The sequence below is a fragment of the Stenella coeruleoalba genome (genome assembly GCF_951394435.1).
Source record: "Stenella coeruleoalba genome assembly, chromosome: 4".
NCBI lineage: Eukaryota > Metazoa > Chordata > Mammalia > Artiodactyla > Delphinidae > Stenella > Stenella coeruleoalba.
This window is the reverse complement of record NC_137149.1, coordinates 71,554,744-71,577,932: the sequence shown is the minus strand read 5'-3', so window position 1 is coordinate 71,577,932 and position 23,189 is coordinate 71,554,744. Positions and strand designations below refer to the sequence as shown.

General features: G+C 43.1%; 1 protein-coding gene and 1 pseudogene across 2 annotated transcripts; both read left to right on the top strand.

Moving 5' to 3' along the window:
• Positions 1-24: 24 nt before the first annotated feature.
• Positions 25-21,324, top strand: LRRC66 (leucine rich repeat containing 66). Its single transcript, XM_079919443.1, has 4 exons — positions 25-950; positions 10,634-10,803; positions 17,597-17,786; positions 19,301-21,324. The coding sequence occupies exons 1-4, from the start codon at positions 458-460 to the stop codon at positions 21,166-21,168; spliced, it is 2,721 nt and encodes a 906-aa protein (XP_079775569.1). The 5' UTR covers positions 25-457; the 3' UTR covers positions 21,169-21,324.
• LOC307186049 (dr1-associated corepressor-like) lies at positions 12,341-14,163 on the top strand (annotated as a pseudogene). The gene is made up of 2 exons: positions 12,341-12,462; positions 13,430-14,163. The product of its transcript is annotated as a dr1-associated corepressor-like (transcript).
• Positions 21,325-23,189: the final 1,865 nt, after the last annotated feature.

Sequence of the window (23,189 nt, the reverse complement as noted above, 5' to 3'; positions counted from 1 at the left end):
TAACGATATGGCTTGTCACTCATGTGATAAAGCACATGGCTGATTACCGTGCTGTAAAATAAGGATAATAGACTTTGCTCAGTCCTGAAGACCAGGAAGGAAGCAGAGAAGTTTTTCATCTTGGTAGGTTTCCCTCATTCCAAAGCAGACTGCAGGGTGAGTAATCCTGGAAAAGCAGACACAGGTGAGGTCCAAGTGAGTACACATTTTCTGACAAATCAGGAGGGGTTCTTTCTTTAAAACTGTGGCATAAATGTAATTTTACACTATAGCTGTTTACCATTTTGGTAGCTACATTTTGCCCCACTGTCTAAGAAATCAAACATCCGTGTAAATTGACAATCAAGGCAAGATAACTTTCCTGAATCTTAAATTGAAAATTAAAATTTCTGCTTATTTGCTATTAGTTTTTACATAAGTTATTTTGAATAAGTCAATTTTTCTTTCTCCAGGCATTATGAAAAACCTACGTCTCAGAGTCGTTACCATGGTTATAGGTCTTTATTTTACTGACACAATGACAAACCCATCAAGAAAAAGTATTTTATTCAATTCCGAGTGCCAATGGAACGGATATCTTCTGACAAATTGTTCTTTTGCTGGAAAGCATGAAACACCTGTGGACATATCACAGATGGCAGCCATAGTGGATGTAAGTTCCAGTTTCTTTAGGGTTCTCTTACAAACTCACATGAAAAAAGAAGAATGGAATATAAGACACCTGGACCTCAGTAACAATCTCATATCGAAAATAACCTTAAGCTCTCTTGCACATTTTCGTGCTTTGGAAATATTAAACCTCAGCAACAACGCTATTCGCTCCGTGTCATTGGATCTACTCAGTTTCAAGTCCTTGTGGGTGAAACGCCAGAGAGGCAGCTTGAGAAATGGGCTTCCATTTCTAAAGTTGCTCATTCTTCAAAGAAATAAACTCAGTGACATTCCCAAGGGTAAGTACAATTTTAAAAGATGGACTAGACCAAGAAACAATGAGTATGTGGAGAGCTAATGTTTTATGTCAATAAGAATTCCAGGTTTGTTTTCAGTTTCAAGGAAAGAGCTGAAAGTAAAGCAGTTGGATCAGAGCAAATATAATAAAAGGAGTTTCTTAGTGGAATTTTAAGTTATAATATGTGGAATTTAAAGTCAATGTAATTTAATCTCCCATTGCTATAACTTACATTAATCTTATATGGATTTGTCAAGAGATACTAGGAAGTATTTAAGTACTAAATAATAATGTGTGATTTTAAATTACCTACTTTGATTTATGTATTTTTTTTTACTAATTACAGAAAAGCACTGAGAAATAAGTAGTTCAGATACTTTTAATAGGTAACAATGCAAATTAAGTGTTGCCATATTTATAATTTTTATTTTTACAGAATACATTTTACACCTTCTTATCTGGTTTTCCTCCAAATGTAGACTACATATATGCTAATATTATATATAAACTTCCTTATTATCAAATCAAAGTAGGACTCCTTATCAGAACTCCACATACCCTCCTATAAATATAAATTCTCATCCATTCCAACACTCAATAATCTACATTTTGGAGTTCCTTAACTAATCCACCAATGTTTTATTTAGAAAATGTATCAGATTCATAAGCCAGAGCTTCCTTTTTATATTCAGGAGTGCTAGACAGTTTCCTTTCCCTGTCTATTTTCAGTCTTGGTCACTCTTTGCTAAGTACTTACTTTATATAAGATCTTATGCTAAAAAAAGAAAGTGTAAGGATTTTCTCATTTTTCTCCATCTCAAATTATGCATATTTAGTTTTTCTCATTTTCAGTTCTTTCATTTCATGCTTTTATTTTTTTGTTTTTTCATTTATTTTTTGCTCTTTCTCCAGTATCTTGTTTTAAGCATAATTTTGACTATAATAGCCTGGCAGGTGAAGGGACTACTATTTCAGTCACCACAGCAGCAGAATTGTGTGAGAAGGACAGGAGTCTTCTCTCCCTGAACTTTCCCATAAAAGCAGTGTATAGTATTTTCAGTGCAAAGTGTAAACTAATTGCGTTTTATTTTATGATTTTTATCATATTGTTCTTATTACAAAAGGATGCCTGTTTTTTGTAAAATATTAGGAATTAAAGAAAAATTTAAAGGGAAACATTAAAGTCCCTCATGTAATATGTATTCTTCAAGTTTATTCTTTATGCCTACATATATATTTTTCTTTCAAAATTGGATTTACTGTCCATAATATTTCATAACATAATTTTATATCACAGAATATTTTGAACATCTTTACATAATTAAGCAATCTCATAAATAATATTTTAAATAGTTGAATAATTTTAATATATTATAATCTGTTCAATCAAACAACATTTAGATTATTTCCATTTTGTTTGCTATAACTCTGACGAACATCATTAAAGCTACACATATCCACATGATATAACTGTGTTTTCTAACGAGTATGGTAGATGTGAATCTCAACCCACAAATTCAAGCGTACTAGAGATATAACCTTCTACTGTTTATAACTCAGCACAGTTTCTGATTCGGAGCCCCCATTTTGCTAGCGTCAGTTGTGGTGGGATGTATGGGTACTTACACTTAACATCAGTTTTTCATGGGCTTTCCTTTATCTTTTCCTAGATTTATACCGCAGCTCTAGAATCTTATACCCTGACAAGGCATCAAAGTGTGTGTGTGTGTGTGTGTGTGTGTGTGTGTGTGCGCGTGTGTGTGTGTGTGTGTGTGTGTGTGTGTGTGTGTGGTGTGTGTTCCTTACCCCCTCTAGCCAGAGAATGTTTCTTTTCAGTCTTTCAGTTTGTAGAAAATTCTTACGTGCTTTTGTTTCTTCAAAACTCTCTATCTAGATCTAGAAATTCCTTTCCTCTAAAGACTCAGGCCTTTGGAAAACAAAAGCCAAAAAGACTTGTAGTCGCCTCTGCTCGCCTCTGCTTTCTGCCTTGCCATGTGCCTCCCCTGGAACAATTAACACAGAGCTTTTACTTACTGCTTGAACAGAGAGAAAGGACACAAGGAAAAGAGAGACAGGTAAAAGCTTAATATGTCAAGATATTATCCCACCATAACAGTAGATAGAGAAACGCTGACTATATCTCCTTAAGGCAGATGAATTCTCCAGAGCTAACTGGAGGTTAGGATGAATACATTTCATGTAAGGACCAGATATCCCTATAAAATGCAGATGCAGTCCCATCCTCCTTTCCCAAGTTAAACTTCTACCTCCCAGAATATCAGGAAATATGTTAAGCTTGCAAAGGAGGGGATAAAAAGATGTGAAATGAGTAAATCCTTTATCTGAAATTCTAATGGAATTCTAGCAAATGGAGAGATGAATGAAACAGATTGATGATGGAGGTCCACTGTAAGCCCTGAATCTAATTGGATGTAATTCAGAGTTCTTTTCTCCATAGCATTTTGGGGTTTGTTTCCCTGTAATCATCATACACTTTCAGTTCTTATTAGGGACTAGAGTCCCCTCTGGCGTCCTGTCCCCATTTTATGATTCTGTGACTATGGCTGGGTAACTCTGACGTTGAAATCCCATTTTCGAGGGAAAAAGCTGGTAAGAGAGGTGCTCCCTGAAATGCCATCCTATTCCTGACCTTTGTTCTTTTTTGATCCCTTTATCCTACGCCTTTTTAAAGGAAATGCCTAGATAATGTAATATTTACTCAGAAGTGTGAGGATTAAAGGAAAGACGTATCTTAAGAACCTAACTTAACACAGTATTTGACATCATAAACAGTAGCTATTAAAATGTGAAAAGTACTTCATAAACTTCTAAAGTACTTTGCAAATATTAGTTCTTATTACTCTTGGCACAAATTGAGAATAACAGTCTTTTAGAAACAAATGATAAATTTGTTTTTGTCCGAATCTCAAGTTATCTTTTAAAATGTTAAATAATTATTGCAGTAGATGTGACTCCTAGCCCACTATAATTCATAAGCAGAGAATCATTTGTATCTATTTACATAGGTGTTTGCACTCATCTAAAGATAATGATTAATTAGAGATTTCTCAGAAAGCAGCAGTCAAGCAATTGGCCTATAGCACCTTTATAAATCATGTTTCACATATCTTAATATGGTGACAGTTTATAGAGCCAGTGAAAAGTTGCTTTGACTGTGGAAAGCCCATTTTTGTAAGGGTGAAAGATCACATTGACTAACCAGTTCAGTGTCAGCTGATTTCCTTTCTTGATGCTGATCAGCTGTGATGTTACCAATAAGCTTCATGTTGGGAAAACACCCAGAGGAGGTACTGGCCAATGCAATTCACAAAACAGAAGCCAGCCATGAATTTAACCTTCATGACCACATTCCTCCCATATTCTTGGAGTACAGCATTAATAATGGAAAAATCAGTTTAAAAAAATTGAGAACAAGGGGATTGGTCTCCAGTTAAACGATCCCACTTTCATCAAACAGTATTTCTGGAGTGCCCACAAAGTGCCTGAAAATGTATCAGCACCAACATCTTACTGAGTTTCCAGTTAGGTTGAAAGACCAGATGTGACAGCCTCACATTAACATACTAAATTCCAGCATCCAAGAGATAAATATGTTGTCAATGAGATGAAATAATACCTGATTTTTGAAACTGGTGGAGGAGAAAAAAACATAACCAGCGTATTGTTGAAAAAAAAGTATATTGTACTCTTCATTTGTAGGGAATTAAACCTTTCATCCTGATTACTGTTTGGATTATGGAAGTACCAATAACCAATGTTCTCAAAACCAATTCAGGTTCTAAAGTAACAAAATGAATGTATATCATTAAGCTAAGAGGTCAAGGTCTTTGGCTCACCTATATAAATTTGACCACATTAAGGGGCTGATTTTATGACTCAAATATCTTATCCAGGATCATTCCAGACTCCATTCCAATTCCTAATACTCTTTGAACTTGAAGCCATAACCCTTGAATATCATCATTTTATGTTATCAGATTATCACATTTGGGAGACCACTTAAGAAATTCAGTGTCCAAAGGAATGTTTCTAAGATGGTGTAATGTCTGGGCATGCCCTCTGTGGCCTTTTTTTCTCATAGACACTGAGATAATTTCTTGGAAATAATGAAACTGCCTCTGGCGTTCTAAATGCAAAGGCTTATCAAATCCCTGCCTATGTGATCATCAGAAAGCAGTTCAATAAATAATCCCATCTCCACAAAAGCGCCTCCATATGCCTCTCCCAACATTGGACTCTCTCAAAACATAAAATGTACTCTCTGATGTCCAAGCCCCAGCTCTTAATGCGCCTCGCAACCTCTTTCACTCACCTGAATACTCCTCAACATTGATTCGCCATGCAAAATATGTAAAAGAACATATTCTCTTATTGAGAACCACAGCCAAGTGTCATAGAAGAGTTTACCCAAATTTTCCAACTCCATCTTGAGAGACCGCCAAACAAAAAGGTCATTTGCAGGACTCCACTAGTTCTCTTAATAACATTGCACCTTAATTCCCTAAAATTGGAAGTAAAAGGAAAATCTTCACATGGAAGGAGTAACTGAACTTCACAGTCTTAATTCCCTTGTGCAGAAGTTTCCCTTCTTCTTGGGGATCTTAGCTTGATATTAACAAGGGAATCAAATAAGAGGATATTCTTATAACTCTCCATGTTCAAAATCCCCCCCATGCTTGGGCATGTTCTGGTCCCACTCTTCCTAGTTACTCTTTTACTTTATCTTTTATACGCCTTGTATTACTCTATTTGCTTGTGTATTGACCTTAAGCAAGTCACTTAACCTATAAAAGCTTCCTGGTCCTTATCTTTAACTGGAGATAGTGATATATACAGGGTTGATGTGAGGGTTAGAGATAGCATTTGTAAAAACTATAACACACAGAGTGATGACATATATAAAACATCTCTCATTGTACCTCGTACATAACAGGTGCTCAAAAAGTGTTAGTTCTCCTTTAGGACCATTTGATCAGCCTGAGTATCTAATTCTGTTTCCCATCCTAGTCTTTGCTATAATAGTCATCACCTCCTTGATTTCTGGTACAATGAGTAACCGAAGGTGATTTTCATTCTCTTTCTACAACTGTTCAGAGTTTGTATAAAGTTCAGAGTGCTCACCAACAATCTTGCACTACAGTTCATACTTCTGTAGGCCTGTATAATGTTGGAGACCCCTGATTCTCCATGTTCTGGGTGCTCTGGTCTGTCCTCTGGCTCTCTGAACCACACTGACTTGTGAGACCATCACCACTATCAAGATAACTGTCCATCACCCCCCAGAATTCCCTCATGCCTCTCTGCAGTCGATCTTTCCCACCCATCATCTCTCCCCTGCCCAAGTAGCCACTGATCTTCTTTCTGTCACTATCGATTCATTTGCATTTTCTATAATTTTATATAAATGCAATCGTTCAACACATTCTTTTATTTTTGATGTATCTTCTTTCATTCAGTATAATTATTTTGAGATTCATCCATGTCGTTGTATGTATTAAAAGTGCATTCCTTGTTATTTCTGAGTAGAATTTCATTGTGTGGATACTCTCATTTACCTGTCAGCAGACACTTGGGCTGTCTTTTTTGGTATTACAAATAAAACTGCTAGCTAAAGGGATGGAGAAAGATTCGCCATTAGAGAAACACAAATCTAAGGAAAGGTGGAGTAGCCATATTAATTTCAGACACAGGAGACTTCAGGGATAAAGAAAGCACTACTTAATGATAAAGGGATCAGTTCTTGAAGGGGATATAATAATTCTAATGTGAATACACCTAACAATAGATTGTCAAAATATGTGAGGAAAAACCTGACAGAACTGTACAGAGAAGTGAGCAGATCTGTTACCAAACCTAACTTGTGTCTGCTGGCCCGATGTGCAACAAAGCCCATCTACTGACACCGGGTTGTGGTGAAGGAAAGCACAGACAGCATTTACCTCAGGGTGCCGAGGAAGGAGAACAGGCAACTCATGCTTACATGGCCTGAACTCCTCGATGGTTTTCAGAGAAGAGTTTTTAAAGACAGGGTGAGGGAGAGGGTCACAGGGTGTGTGATCTGCTCATGCGTAATTCTCTGATTGGTTGATGGCAAAGAAACAGGGTGATGTTTCAGGAATCATCAGCCTTCTGGTTCCAACCATGGGGTCTATGTGCTCATGGGGTCAGCATGCAGTTAACTTCCTCCACCTGGTGGGGTCTTAGTATCTGCAAAACAGCTCAAGACTATGACTCAGGATATTATCTATACCCTTGAGGAGGAACTAAAGGTCTTTTTGACTTCTTTTTATAGCTAAACTATTATTTTTCTCAATTGAAGTATAGTCGATTCACAATGTTGTTCCAATCTCTGCTGTACAGCAAAGGGACTCAGTTATACACTTATATACATTCTTTTCTTATATTCTTTTCCATTATGGTTTATCACAGGATACTGAATATAGTTCCCTGTGCGATACTGTAGGACCTTGTTGTTTATCCATTCTAAAGGTAATAGCTTGCATCTACCAACCCAAAACTCCCCCAGTCTGTCCCTCTCCCTCCCCCACTCTCCCTTGGCAACCACAAGTCTGTTTCTGTTTTGTAGATAGGTTCATTTGTGCCATATTTTAGATTCCACATATAAGTGATACACGTATTTGTCTTTCTCTTTCTGACTTACTTCACTTAGTATGATAATCTCTAGTTGCATCATGTTGCTGCAAATGGCATTATTTCGTTCTTTTTTATGGCTGAGTAGTATTCCATTGTATATATGTACCACATCGTCTTTATCCATTCCTCTGTCAATGGACATTTAGGTTGCTTCCATGTTTTGGCTGTTGTGAACAGTGCTGCTATGAACACAGGGGGGCATGTATCTTTTTGAATTATAGTTTTGTCCACGTATATTCTCAGGAGTTGGATTGCTGGACCATATGGTCATTCTATTTTTATAAACTATTATTATTTTGTCTTGCTTGACTGTTTTCCTTTGTTTCTACATTTTGTCACTTCTGTGATTGAATTTGCTCTTTGGAACTTGGGGAAGCCCTAGGAGGCTAAAGCTTTTCTACAAATGAGAGGCCAGGGACACAGGGGACTGTCCCTGAGAAGGTCCTGCAAGGTCCAGCTCCATGTCGAATCCACTGTTACAGTTGGAGATTTCAACACCCCCCTGTCCATTGATAGAGACCAAACTAGACATGGTCTCCCTCTCCACTGAACTCCCGGGGTACTTATTCAATTCAATTAAGTACTAGATATGATAGGGACCATGAGCTCACATCCCTGTACAGGTCAGGCAATTATCATGAAAATGTTGAGAAACTTCTTTCATATCAGCTTCTGTGTTGCATTTTTTTCTCAAGACCCATACATTTGCGTATTAAAACACGTAGGAATATTCTTCAGTCCAGAAAGAAATGTATTTTCTCCAGAGCTTATATTCAAAATATTTAACAAGAGGCCTTTAGCCTGGGTTCCCAAGTTGGATGCCTTCTGGCTGTAATGATGAAGCAGAATCCTGCTGGGGGTTGGAGGGGGAAGGGAGAATAGACTAAAGTGCCTAGCGCGGCGGGGCAACACACAGTGGCTCAGCGGCAGCTATTTATGAACCAATATGGAAGTATTTCTCACCAGCATATGCCGGCTGAATCTCAGCCTTGGCTCTCTCTTTTTTTTTTTTTTTTTTTTTGCGGTACGTGGGCCTCTCGCTATTGTGGCCTCTCCCGTTGCAGAGCACAGGCTCCGGACGCGCAGGCTCAGTGGCCATGGCTCACGGGCCCAGCCGCTCCGCGGCCATGTGGGATCTTCCCGGACCAGGGCACAAACCCGCGTTCCCTGCATCGGCAGGCGGACTCTCAACCACTGCGCCACCAGGGAAGCCCTCTCTCATTTTTTTAAACATGCAGGCTTCTTGGCCTATCCTTTGTCTTCCTATTTTTGATAGAGACATCATATTCTTCTATAAGTGCATGCCCCATCCGTAGCAGGCAGCCCTCATTCAGCTCCAGCCAAATATCTTGTGCCGGTTGAGACTTATTTTTCAAGAAAAGCTAGAAATGTACATGTTCGTACTGAATCTTTGATGTTGGCTCAACAACTTTTAAATCTCTGTGCAGGTCAAACACCGTGACTTCTAGCCTATTGAATGTATATTATATATTGGGCATTACAAGTGTTCACAAAAGTGTGAATTCTGCCCTGAAAGGACTAATCATCTGATGGAGAGGCTGACGAACAACAATTATTTTACAGTCAATAGTGGGGGTAAAACTGCTTTATATAACTAACAAGTTTTTCTTGTGTGTGTGTCTTATCACGCAACCAGACGCAAAGTTTGTCCGCTGTCTTTGTCCTCAGCACTAAGTACCATGCTCATAATATTTCGACTGAGTTGTCGTCCTTGTGGTCTCTTGCTTAGTCTGCACAGCTGAAATGAGCAAATGAGAACATAGATGTGCAACCATTTCATTTAGGTCATCATGTCTCTGCATAATTAGTCTTACAGTAAGTACTGATCGTTTGCAGATAGTAGACAAGGAATAAACCCTTCTGGAATTGAACCAACCTGATCTGCTATGTAGTCGTTTGTTAAAGACGCAGACTATGTGTTGAGAACAGAGCAGAAGGAAATGTAAAAATGCAGGGCTTCCATGTGAGACTCATATGGGAACTCAGATTTGGAAGACTGCTACGGCTGGTACATCATTCTCAACCTTTACCTTCAGTGCCAAATGGGCCTCATGGTTACTTCTGGAATCAAGTGAAATACAAAGGCAGAGACCAAAACTCAATTGTATTATTTTGCCGGAAACTAAAACCTCTAGCTCTAACATATTACCTTTGTTATAAAAAAATATTAAAAAAATATTATATTTTTCTTGAGAAAAATAATGCAACACAGAAGCTGATATGAAAGAAGTTTCTTAACATTTTCATGATAATTGCCTGACCTGTACAGGGATGTGAGCTCATGGTCCCTCATGGTCCCTATTTTATATTTAAAAAATATTAAAAAAATAGTTATAATATCAACGATAAGTAGTTAAAGGATACAGCTACAAAATAGAAGGAGGACATCTTAAAAGGGGAAGAATTCATCCATGTAAATAAAGTATCAAAACAACTTTTTTCCTCTATAACCATAACAAGATCATCCAGTTTTACCCATAGTTCAATCAAATAAGCAAGTATCATATTTACCGTTTCATTCAATCAAGGTTAGATTTTTGATTGATGCTTTTATTATAAAATTAGTACATGTTCATTCAAAGGAAGAATTCAAAAGTGTATAAAATCGAAGCATAGTTTCACCTCCCTCCGCCATCCTACTTCTAAGTGTAGCTACCACTGGTAGCTTAGTTCATCTCCTTCCAGGCCTTCTTCTCTGCTCGCTTGAAACATGTGTGTATGTTTGCATGTGGCCTTTTTTTCCCGAGAACATTGGAATTATACTCTACTTTCCTGCAACTTAACTTTTCCTTCCTGTTCAGTTATTTCAGGTTGATCTATCCCATTCTCTTTTAAGACTACACAGTATTTTGTAGTATTGATATAGCCATCCTTTGCCCATTTCTCTGTCGTGAACCATTTAAGTTGTGTCCAGTTTTCCACCATTACAGACAATGCTGCAGTAAGTACCACCAATTTATATTTCAAGTTGCTTTTTAATTTTAACAGGGCTGTGGAAACTGAAGTCATTACAGAGTTTGGATCTGTCATTCAATGGGATAACGCAAATTGGTTTGTCTGATTTTCATAACTGCCTGCAACTAGAAAGCCTCCATTTAAGGAGCAACAAGATATTCAGAATTCATCCAGAAGCCTTCAAGGACCTAAAAAAATTACAGGTTAGAAAATAGTGTTTATAATATTTCTAATATGCAGAACTATAGGCAATTCTATTAGAAGAATACTTCCATTGAAGAGTTTCTTCATGCCCAGTAGTACTGGCTACCAATCAAAAAATATAAGTCTATTTTAAGATGCCCCTAAAAGAGCTGAAGTCTCTCTCTTGCCTCAAAAATCCAAGGCCTCAGTAGTGGACATGAATGTGGACATTTTATTTGAACATGTAGGCTCAGCAGCAAGGATTGGTTCATTATTTTTCCTAAATCTAATTAAACCCAACTCCAAGCTTCCAATTACCAGTTGGCAAGAAATTAAATCTCAGTTATTAGCAAGGCTCCCTCCCTGAACTACAAGGTCAGTCAAAGGTCCCTCGGGTTTTATGCAATTTGGGACTATATGGGCCTAAATGGGCTCTACACCCCATAGAGCCCAGGACCACATGGGCCTCTGAAGGCCAAGTGACCCTGATGCTTCCACACCAAAATTGGGCACAGAATGGTACAAATCATAATGATACCAACTCATCTTTGCCTCCCACTTACCACGTGCCACACGCAGTTCTAAACATCAGAGCCAGGTTGGGGGGATCGACGTCACATTTTGGAGGCATGGTGCCTGTCTCTCGGGCACCCTGCAGTGAATCTCACCGAGGTCCTGACAGCTGGGAGTGTGAGTAACCCCTAGAGCCCTGCTCCAGCTTTGCCAGCTTCAGCCCCGTCTCCTCCTAGCCCCTTCCTCCTCTCTCCTCCTCTATGGGGAGATATTGTAGAATCTCCCCTCAGTGCTCCTTTAGAAACACCAGGACCTAGAGATGGCTTAGGCGAAGCTTGAAGCCCCTGTCCCCATAACCTGCACCACACACCCCCATTCTTTATATAGGCCAGTATCATCCAATAAAGCATAACGTGGGCCACATATGTAACTTTAGATGTTCTCGGTAACTAGATTTAAGAAGTAAAAATAAGCAGGTGAATTTAATTTTACTAATATATTTTGTAACCCAATATATCCAGATATTATCTTTTACACATGTAGTCAATGTAAAAATTATTAATGAGATATTTTCCATTCTCTTTTTTCATACTAAGTCTTCAAAGCCCTGTGTGTATAGCTGATGCTTGGTATCCAAGGGGATTGGTTCCAGGACCCCCATGGGTACCAAAATCTGTGGATCCTCAAGTCCCTTATGTAAAATGGCATAGTACTTGCGTATAACCTAAACACATCCTCCCATATACTTTAAATCATCTCTAGATTACTTATAATAATACAATGTAAATGCTATGTAAATACAATGTAAGTGCTATGTAAATAGTTGCCTGTGCAGGACAAATTCAAGTTTTGCTTTTTGGAACAGTCAGCATTTTTTTTTTTTTAAACTATTTTCTGTCCATGGTTGGTTGAATCTGAGAATGCAGAAACCACAGATATGGAGGGCAGACTGTATCTTACCCTTACGGCACATCCCAGTTTGGACTAGCCATAGCATAGCTGCAAGACAAATGCCCAACCTCGCCCCTGCCCCTTTCAACCGGAATGGCCCTCCAAGCCCGTCCTCTCTCGGAGACTAGTGACGCAGCGGTGAGGGAGGTCGACTCTGCAGCCAGCTGCCTGAGTTTAAACCTAGGCTCTGCCCCTCACCAGCCACACGATCTTGGGTAAGTTACCGAATCACTCTGTGCCTCAGTTTTCTCATCTGTAAAAGGGAGGTAAGTTGCTTCCTTCTTCATAGAGTTTTGTGAGAATTAAATGTTTTAATCTATAGACTGTGCTTTGAACAGTAGTTGGAATACAGTAAGCCCTTTATAAATGTAGACTACGTATAGAAATTCTAAAGTGGTTGCGACGCCCTACTCTTTTTTTTTTTTTTTTTTTTTTTTTTGCGGTACGCGGGCCTCTCACTGCTGTGGCCTCTCCCGTTGCGGAGCACAGGCTCAGGACGCGCAGGCTCAGCGGCCATGGCTCACGGGCCCAGCCGCTCCGCGGCATGTGGGATCCTCCCAGACCGGGGCACGAACCCGTGTCCCCTGCATCGGCAGGCGGACTCTCAACCACTGCGCCACCAGGGAAGCCCAGCTCTACTATTTTAACATACAAATCTGATTGTAAGCTTTCACGACAAGGGCCTGGCCCCTGCTTGCCCCCCCAGCCTCATTTCAAGCCACCCTCCCCTTGCTGACTGCATTCCTGCCTAGTTTTCACCCCAAGCCTTCCCCTATTGCTGATCCTTTTGCCTGGAAGAGCTAACTCTTACTACTCCTCAAGGAAGCCTTCCCTGGGTCTCCAGATTGAATTAGTTTCCCTTTATACACAGGTATAGTAGACTATGCTTTTTCCATATTGCGCGTATGGAAACTGAAATTATTTCATTCTAGGTATGGCTTAGGCATTAATGCCTATATCCCCATAACCCTTCTACCAGACGGTGAGCTCTTTGAGGACATACATCGTGTCTATTTTGTTTTCTAATGCTTAACATATGTCCAGTACATACCATGTATTTACAAACACTTGTTGAATAAACAAAGGAACGAACGGCTAGATAATGATCATGGATAGGTGTATTAGTTATCTATTGCTGAGGTCAGCAATCCAGGCAAGGCTTGCCTGGGGCCTCTGCTGAAGGTGTCTCAAGAGGCTGCAGGCAAACCACGGAGGGCAGGTGGGCGACGAGCAGGCCCAGGGGCCGGGAGGCTGCGGGCAGTGGCGCTGTGCCCGGCGCAGCCAGAGAGGCCCCGAGACTCCGAGCAAGAGGAGGTACAACGTGTGGCTCCCACCGGCCCGGATCAAGAAGATCGTGTAGACGGATGAAGAGATTGGGAAGGTGGCGGCGGCTGTGCCTGTCATCCTCTGTCGGGCGCTCGAGCTTTTCCTGGAGTCACCGTGGAAGAAAGCCTGCCGGTGACCCAGTCCTGAAACGCCAAGACCGTGACCACATCCCACCGGAAGCAGTGCACTGAGCTGGAGCCGCAGTTTGACTTCTTGAAGGATCTGGTGGCATCCGTGCCTAACATGTAGGGGGATGGGGAAGACAACCACATGGGTGGGAACAAGGGTCCCCGCAGGGGCCGGAAGCCAGGAGGCAGCAGCCGGAAGAATGGTGGGATGCGAAGCAGAGGCAAAGACAAGAAGCTGTCAGGGACAGGCTCACAGCAGGAGGATGTCTGAGGATACAGATACTGACGGGGAAGAAGAGACACCACTGCCCCCATCCCAGGCCAGCCACCTCTCTGCCCACTTCCAGAGCCCCCCTGACACCCTTCATGCCCTTCACCTCGACTCTGCCTCTGCCCCCAGCACCCCACCCCCTGGGCCCCTCAGCACCTGAGGCAGAGGATGAAGAGGATTACGACTCCTAGCGCCCTCTGCCCCCCAGGCCACACCCGCTTTTAGCTGGGTTTAGTTGCTTTGGGGGAGAGAGAGAAGTTAGAGCTGTTCTTAAGTTTATTATCGGATGAATGGATAAAGAAGATGTGGCACATATATACAATGGAATATTACTCCGCCATAAAAAGAAACGAAATTGAGCTATTTGTAGTGAGGTGGATAGACCTAGAGTCTGTCATACAGAGTGAAGTAAGTTAGAAAGAGAAAGATAAATACCGTATGCTAACACATATATATGGAATTTAAGGGAAAAAAATGTCGTGAAGAACGTAGGGGTAAGACGGGAATAAAGACACAGACCTACTAGAGAATGGACTTGAGGATATGGCGAAGGGGAAGGGTAAGCTGTGACAAAGTGAGAGGGTGGCATGGACACATATACACTACCAAACGTGAAATAGATAGCTAGTGGGAAGCAGCCGCATAGCACAGGGAGATCAGCTCAGTGCTTTGTGACCACCAAGAGGGGTGGGATAGGGAGGGTGGGAGGGAGACGCAAGAGGGAGGAGATATGGGGATATATGTATATGTATAGCTGATTCACTTTGTTATAAAGCAGAAACTAACACACCATTGTAAAGCAGTGATACTCCAATAAAGATGTAAAAAAAAATAAAAATTTTTAAAAAGTTTATTAATAAAATAATAATAAAAGGGGGGAAAGAAGGCTGCAATCAAGGTGTTGGCCAGGGCTGGAGTCTCACCTGAAGGCCCAGCTGAAGAAGGATCCACTTCCAAGCTCATGTGGTTGTTGGCAGGATTCAGTTCCACGTGGGCTACTGGGCTTCGGGCGCCATTCCTTACTGGCTATCAGCCTAAGCCTGCCGTCAGTTCTGTGCCGTGTGGACCTCCCCACAGGGCAGTTCACAGCATGGCAGCTCGCTTCAGAGCCCGAAGGAGAGAGCCTGCTAGCAAGAACATCACAGTCTTATGGAATGTAATCGTGGAAGGGACATCCATTGCTTTTGCCATGGTCTGTCGGTTAGAAGAGAGGCACAGGTCTTGCCTATACTCAAGGGGAGGAGATGACCCAGATGGTGTGAATATGGGGGCAGGTTATTGGGGACCTGTCTGCCGTCGTAGTTATCAGAGCAGACGAGAAAGTCCACTTAACTTGGCAGTGCTCTCGGTTCACCACAAACAGGCCGTCAGATTGCCTGGGAACCTCATTTAGCATATTGTATACTGATTATATTTGTATGTGCAATTTCCCTATGCCTGTTTTATTTCCTGTGCATTTTCATTGTGCTTTATAAGTCTTCTGCAGCTCACAGGTCATAGATGCTACAGGCAAACTAAAAAACAAGCCCAAGAATGTTCTGAATCATCTGTAATCCTAAATTACCTGAGCCGCCCAGAATCATACAATTTCTCCTTCTCTATTAACCCTTCTGCCTGTTCAGCAATAACTCTAAAAACTTCTTTGGGAACATGATGAGCATATTTGGTACCAGAAAGTCGAATATTAACATGGATGTAGTTGGGTTTTTTTCCAGGAGACGTATTTAATACTTGCATTTTATATTACATGTCTTTCCACGTGGAAATCTTTTCAGAAACCAGATAGATTTCTCAAAGCATAAATTCATCATCATGTGGAGGTAGAATGAAATGTTTCACTGGCATTTCAAATAAGCATTCCTTCTCCTCTGCCATTCTTCTTAGAGCAGTGATCGTTAGCAACATTATATGCTTCTCCCAATCTTTCTATAACGTACACTCCTTTCAAATGACAGTGGATGGCCACTTCTTTAGCCAAATTGGACTATTCTGTTTTAATTTTTTCTCAGAAATGATTCCTCCTGCATCATTTGATTAGCTCTCTGTCCTCTCTTCTGTGTTGCTTTTAGTTTCGTGATTTATAATATAACAGCTGCTAGGATGGGAAAAAAAATGCAGACATGCACTAAGAAGAAAATACCCTAAAAAACATTAGAATATTTCACCCTTTTGTTGAGGCGGGGGTACATAGAAAACTATTGATCCTAGTCAAGGCCAGGCCAAAGCAAAGTTTTGTGGGGGTTTCTTTTTCCTTCCTGGTCCCAGTCTCCTACTTCCTATTTTTGACAGCCTTCCCTTGGGAGTCAAGAGTGCTTGGTTACTCAACAGTGCAAAGGTCCCCCTCACTACTGAGTCTTGGTTATGGTGCTGTTTGAGTGTTTGTCTGAGTAAAAGCTCTTTTCAGGAATTTATATAACCCAAGATTCCAGTGCTGCTTTTTCCCTGATGTTTATTAAACAATTGACCTGAATCACATTCAGCCTCCATGGTTTTCATCCATGGCCCTCTTTGTTACTTTTCAGCAAGGTTTGCGTTTATGATTTTCTCCCAAACCCCATGACCCCACTGTGGTGGCTCACGCTCCGGGCCTCCTCTGTGCATCCCTTCACTCCAGTGCAGTGGGAGCTCAGGCTCCGAGAGGCTGTGTTCTGGAGTGGAAGGCACACAGCTACGGAGCCAGATCAGATCTCAGCTCTGCCATTCACTCATTCATTCATTCATTCGTTCGTTCCTCCATGATTTTCTGCGCACCTGGTACCAAGCCTCAGGAGTAGGGATTATATGGGATATACTGTGACCTAGCCCAGTTTCCTCCTCTGTAAAAAGGAGGAAATGACAAAGTTGTTGGGAGGAATAGACATAATGCATGTAAAGCACCCAGGAGGATGCCTGGTACACAGCAACGCTCTGCAAATGGTAGCTAGAGCTACACCTAACTATGCTGTCCTGGCCACATCACACCACCGCCATATCCAGCTTCACAGATCCTACTCTGTGTTTTTAGAGTCACTGAGTCCTTTTTGTTCCCCAGTTTCCCCTTCATTTCTGATGAGACTAGGAAAATTAGTCATTTTGCTTATACTGAATAGCCATGGATGCAGAGAAATGTACTATTACCTTTAAGATAATACTTGATGCAAAAGAGCTCTCTTTGCCACTTTTAGTCAACCACAGTTCTTCTGGGCTCTCTGTCCTCATCATCCAGTATCTCCTGCCACGTTCAAGATCACAGTGCTTCTAGACATTCGAGACCTGATCTCTAATTCCAGACCTTGACAACAACGGGGAGTCTAGGTTATATTGAACAGTACAAATCACAGTTCATAGGAAAGAAGGAAGGGAAAGTGATGGGGCATCTAATACAGGCACCATACTTAAAGTTTTCACGTACATTTAATCCTCAGAACAACCCTGGGAGGTAGGCTCCTTGAGAGTCAACAATTTGCCAAGTCTCACAGAGTCCTTAGGGGCAGAGCAGAGAATTAAACCCAGTATTCTGACTCTGAAATCAGTGCTAAATTCGTATGGCTTCCATAGAGATATAGACAGTATCTGTAACTAGTTTATTTTGTCTCCACATGTCTTTATTCACAGACTGTCCTCAATTTGTTTCTTCTCAAGCAGGTTGTAGACTTCAGCAACAATGCTCTGACCGCCATTCTGCCGATGATGATCGTGGCTCTGGAACTTCCCCACCTGGAGGCTGACTTGGCTGTTAACCAGTGGCAGTGTGACTATAGCGTGGAAGTCTTCCAAAATGTTATTTCTGAATCCTGGAGAAAAAAGTGGAATGCAATTTGCAACAAGTCTGTTGGTAAGTCAGTAGTGCCTCTTCTCTCAGAAATGGTTCCATTTAAACAGAAAAGAGACATGAAAAATTTAGTCTCATTTGAAACAATGACAGTCCCCCCAGAAGCAAGAGTGCTGATCTATGGCATTAATCATCCTTGGGCTGTATCACAGAAAAATCATTGGTACCTAACTGTTCTCCTCAGTTCATGAACGAGTTTCTTCACGTGGTCAGAGAAACCTAGTTCAGCTAGCTCAGAAATCACTGGCTTTGGTCAAAACCAGAAACTTCACAAAGAGAGAATTTTTCCCTAAAGCCCCCAAATGTCATATTTTTTATCCCAAATATTAATAAAATAACTGATCAAAGAAAGGACTTCTAAAACTTGAAACATAATTATTTAAAATGCTGGCTAACCCTCTGAAAGTATAATCCTACACATACACAAAACACACATATTTCAAAAGTATATTTTTCTTTGATTTGTTCCCTGCCACTCTCCCAAACTGCTAGAATATGTTACTGCAACTGAATATTTTGGAAAGCTTCCCCCACCACACGCACACTATTAACTATCTTGGCTAATTCTCAAACTCTTAACTGGGGGGGGAAAAAAAAGAGTCATTTTTTAAAAAGTGAGTCCTGGCCTCTGTTCTATTCAGGACTGCTATTCAGTAGAGACATGGCCACGCTTACCAGGTTTAGGAGAAATCCATGAAGATTAGAGAGAAGTCTTAATGGTGTCAGCCACACTTGGTTCATCGCCCTGTGAGAGCCACACGGGCATTCCGAGTGTGGAGGGCAGAATGTCAGGAGCCAGCAGAGAAACCCGAATATTTTTGCCGTTTGCCAGCACCGAGGAATGGTGAGGAAGTGATATAGCAAACACAGGTGTGGCCAAGGCCGATTTTTGCAGAGGGTTGATGGAATGTTCTCGTAAATGTGCAGTAAGTAAGGGAAGGCTGTGGAGAAAGGAGGAGCAACGTGGCTGTCCCTACAGACTGGCTTCCTTTCTCCTGTGGGCAGCAGTCAGTCAGGAAGCCTAAGAAACACAGTCTCCCGGGCCTGGGAGCAGCAGACCCGAGCCTGAGAGCCTCATGTAAGCGTGCACAGAGCCTGACACATGCTGTTGGCATCGACAACCGATCAAGCAATCAGTCAGTAAAGTTGCTAATCGTGTAATACCCACTTTAAATCTAGCTAGACGAGGACTGAGGACTCACAGATTATTTTTATTTATTTATGTTTTTTTTTTTTATTTATGCTTTTTTTTTGCGGTACGCGGGCCTCTCACTTTTGTGGCCTCTCCCGTTGCGGAGCACAGGCTCCGGACGCGCAGGCTCAGAGGCCATGGCTCACGGGCCCAGCCGCTCCGCGGCATGTGGGATCTTCCCGGACCGGGGCACGAACCCTTGTCCCCTGCATCGGCAGGCGGACTCTCAACCACTGCACCACCAGGGAAGCCCACAGATGCTTTTTAAACCACTGGAATCTCATTCCCGTGTCGACTCAGCGTGTGCTTTTACCCCCACTCTCAGGGAAGGAGGAGGCATACTGGTGGACGCCCACAAGGCGCGTGTCCAGAGAGACCCACCTTCCTCGCACTAATCTGAATCATACGAGAAGCCTCGCGACGAGCACAGCTGAGAGGCCCTGGGAAGTGCGCTTTTCCACTCTGCGCAAGAAGGACCCTGCGGGCTCTGACACCAGTGACAGGGAGAGGCGGCTGCCAGGAAGGGTTAGGAGCACCGGGGATGTGCAAGCTGCTGGCAGAAGGGAGGACGCTTCCCAGGACCTGGTCCTGGCCGTCTGTCTGTCAGTGTCCATCACGTTCTTCGTGGCTTTCTGCCTGGGGGCTTTTGCGAGGCCTTATGTGGACAGACTGTGGCAACAGAGATGCCGGAAAAAAAGTCCAGGTTCAGGGAACGTGTATTCAAACCAGGGCTTCTACGATGAGATCAAAGCTGTAGGGAACATGGAGCGGCCAAGGATGGATCTGCGCCAAACTTTCCACGAGCCAAACCTCTGTGAGAACCAAGCCCCACCCGCGGCTGTCACTCCTGCGAGAACGCTGGCGCCGAGCAGAAAGGAGGCTGGCGGCGGGCAGGGCGGAGAACGATGCGGGGACCACACCGGGGCAGGAAGCGGGAAGGATAACGCGCTCCCAAATCACGGTGCAGCCCGGCCCGTTCTCCGCGGATGGCCGAATGCTGGTGACACCCAACTAATGCCGGCGGGACAGGACTGCATCTACAGGTATGATATTCCTGGAGAAGTAAATTATGACACTGTGGCCGGGGAAGCTTCCCTCGGTGAGCGATCAGTGGGCATCCCTGCCGTGGCTGCCAGGTTACAGACAAGCCCTGGCTCAATCTGTGAGGATTCCAACGAATTAGGCCCACCCATCCCCAGGGAAATGACCACGCCTCTCTCCCAAATGGTGGCTCGTACGAAAGCTCTGAGGACTGGAGAGAAGGAGGGGAGAGGGGGCAGTCCACACTGCCCTTCGGAGTTTTCTAAGGAGAATGTGCTAAGCGCACAGCAGCAAAGGCTCGAGGGCACCGGTGACGAGGAAGAGCCCCTCGCCCACTACGGAGCGGCCACGCTCAGTGACCCAGGAGCCACGGACCCACCCGTCTTCGCTCCGGGGTGGGGTCATGACCTGCATGTGACTCCTGCTAGCAAGGAACTAGCACAAAAGGACACGCCTGACGCTCAGTGCGAGCTGGACACCGATTCTGACGAAGGGTCTTTATTTACTCTAAGTTCAACAAGTTCAGAAGACTGGAGAAGTGTGGCTGACGCAGAGGCACATGGTGAGGAGAACTGCAGAGCCAACGAGCCCCTGGGGGATGAGGACTCGGGGGAGAGGAGGGACAATGTCGTGTCATTAGAGAGTCTTGAGGACAGCATCGCCTTCCAGAAGATTCTGGGGAAATGTGAGAATCAGGAACATCATTCTGGAAAAACTCTCATTTCTGATCCAGACTACGGTTTGGACGCGACTCATCCGGAAAGTGGCTCTAACACCAATATATTTGAGGATCCGTTGACCTTGCCCAGGTCACCGGGCAACAGTCCTTGCAGTGATGAGATCCCAGGCATGTCCATTGACGACTATGTCACAGCTCTTCAATCCAAGGCAGCAGAGTGGCAATGCTCACTTAGAGACTTGGAGTTTTCAAATGTAGATGTTTTACCACAAACGCCAACATGTTCTGCTGAAGTCCCCTCAGATCCTGATGAGAGTGCCTGTGGTGAAGGAGATGCAGACATTTGTAAATATGAACCTTACGTTCAGGGAGTAGACACAGCTCAAAGCAATATTCCTTCCAAGATCGCTGTGGGGAAAAACTTAAGACCCTCACGACAAGTTTCTGAAGAGGACAACATGAATGGGCACTGATGAGGGGTTCGTGTGTCCCCTTGAGGACAGTGATTCCAGAAAGGTTATAAGCCAAACACAGTTATTACACTCCTCTGGTGACGAACCAGATCTTCAGTGTGAAAGGGGGTGGGGTGGTGGGAGGGGTATTTTGAAGATGGTGTCAAGAGCCAGGTACCACTATTACAGATGCTTCCAAATGAAACCAGTTCACTAAGAACACGGGAGCACTTCAGTGACAGAGACTGGGTTCAACATTCAGAGCCGAATCAGTGAATTTGATTCTCTAAATTCTTCCCTATGTTTAGTTAATTCTAATATAAAACTACCATTCACAAGACAGATCATTTAGGTAGGAAAGCACTGAGATATTTGAACATCAAAGGTTCCAATTAATAAATTTTACATTAAAACTTAACACTGATGATGTTGCAGTTAGGAAAAGATGATTCTAATTTTTATACTCAAATGCAGACCCAGAGAAACCTGATGGTTGTTGGCTGTCTATAAGCATGTTCAAGTCCCTTCAACATTCACATTGAAGAACGGAAACACCACCCTGCTGCTCCCTCAGAATACCACCTTCTTTTCTCCTTTATAGCTAGGCTTCTCCAAGGAATAGTCAGCAACTGTCTGTTGACACACCAGCACACCGTGGTCAGGTTTCAGCTCACCGTTCCTTTAACCCATGCCAGTAAAGGTCACCAACAACCTCCCATGGGACATGCATGGACTCTTCGGTCTCATCAGGTAAAACCTCTGCAGCTTTGGACACTGTCGGCCACTCCCAACTTGACATTCTTTCTCTGTAGTTTCGTGACACAACTCTGTAAAGGTGAGGATCCCAGCAGGACCCAGACGGCAAGACACAGGGATGACTAGAGAGAGTTTAGTGAAAGAACCATTTGGAAAGAACCGGACAGGATGAAGGGAAATTAGTAAGGGAAGGTGAAGGACCTAAAGGCTAGTAATATATAGGGGGAAGCCTTCCCCACACTTAGGCCTGAAGAGACAAGGGGAATTGCAGCTCCGGGTGCACAGCAGGAGCTGTGGCCTTTGGTAGAGGAACACAGCCACCAGGAATCGATTGTCCAGTAGGAGGAAGCCACGAGAATCACCACCTGAACTCTCTCCTCACCCTCCAGCCTCCCAGTGGCTGACCTCTGCAAGCCAGAGGGCAGTCCACAGCGGTCAGCCTTCCAGGCCACAGAGCAGGACAGAGAGGGGGAGAAAGTCAATTTGGAGAAGAGATTTGGGCAAATAGGGACCATACAGCACGTACTTGCTTTTGATTCTTCTACGATTCTGGTCACTCTCAGGCTCCTTCTACCTCCTCTTTCTGTGTTTGCCTGGTAAATATCTACGTTTCCCAGGGTTTGGTCCTGGACCTCCTTGTCTCCTCACTCAATGTCCTTTCCCCATGTGAGGTGTCACTTGTCATGGCTTTTCCACCATCACCTAATTGCTGCTGTTTCCTGCTTCCGTATCTCCGGCTCTGAAATCTTTCTGGAGCTTTACACTCACATCCAGCTCCCTGTTGGATATCCCCGTGGGCACTTCTAACCAAGCAATGCCTATGCCTACAGTGCAACTCAGCAGCAACCCCTAATCCTCTCCATCCACCCAGTCTGATCCCCCGAGTTCCATTTCACTATCTGCTCCATCCAGAAACCCAGGAGTCTTCCTCTCTTCACTGCACTGAGTGCAGCCACTTCTGGCCCCTCAACATCTGTCAAGTCCATTCCATCCTCTTGGTCCACACAGCCCCAGCTTCAGTCTCACCTCGACACTCCCCCCAGATCTGTGACGACAACACACCAACTGGTCTCTTTACCTCCAGTCCTACGTGCCTTTATTATCCCCAAGCTACAGCCAGGGGGGTGGTTCCTAAAACCCAAGTATGATGACGTGGCTCCCCTGAGTAGGGTCTACATGGCTGCAGGCTTTTCTGTTTTTCTAGACACCACATAACTCCCTGTCTCCAGACCTTTGCCTACTTCACATCTGCCTGAAATGCTCTTAACAACCCCACCCAACAAGCC

Bases quoted from the DNA above. Each gene is read 5' to 3' on its own strand.
- LRRC66 (XM_079919443.1), top strand. From the start codon at position 458: ATGAAAAACCTACGTCTCAGAGTCGTTACCATGGTTATAGGTCTTTAT. The intron at 951-10,633 runs GTAAGTACAATT...TAATTTTAACAG, and splicing joins ACTCAGTGACATTCCCAAGG to GGCTGTGGAAACTGAAGTCA. The intron at 17,787-19,300 runs GTAAGTCAGTAG...CCCCACTCTCAG, and splicing joins AATTTGCAACAAGTCTGTTG to GGAAGGAGGAGGCATACTGG.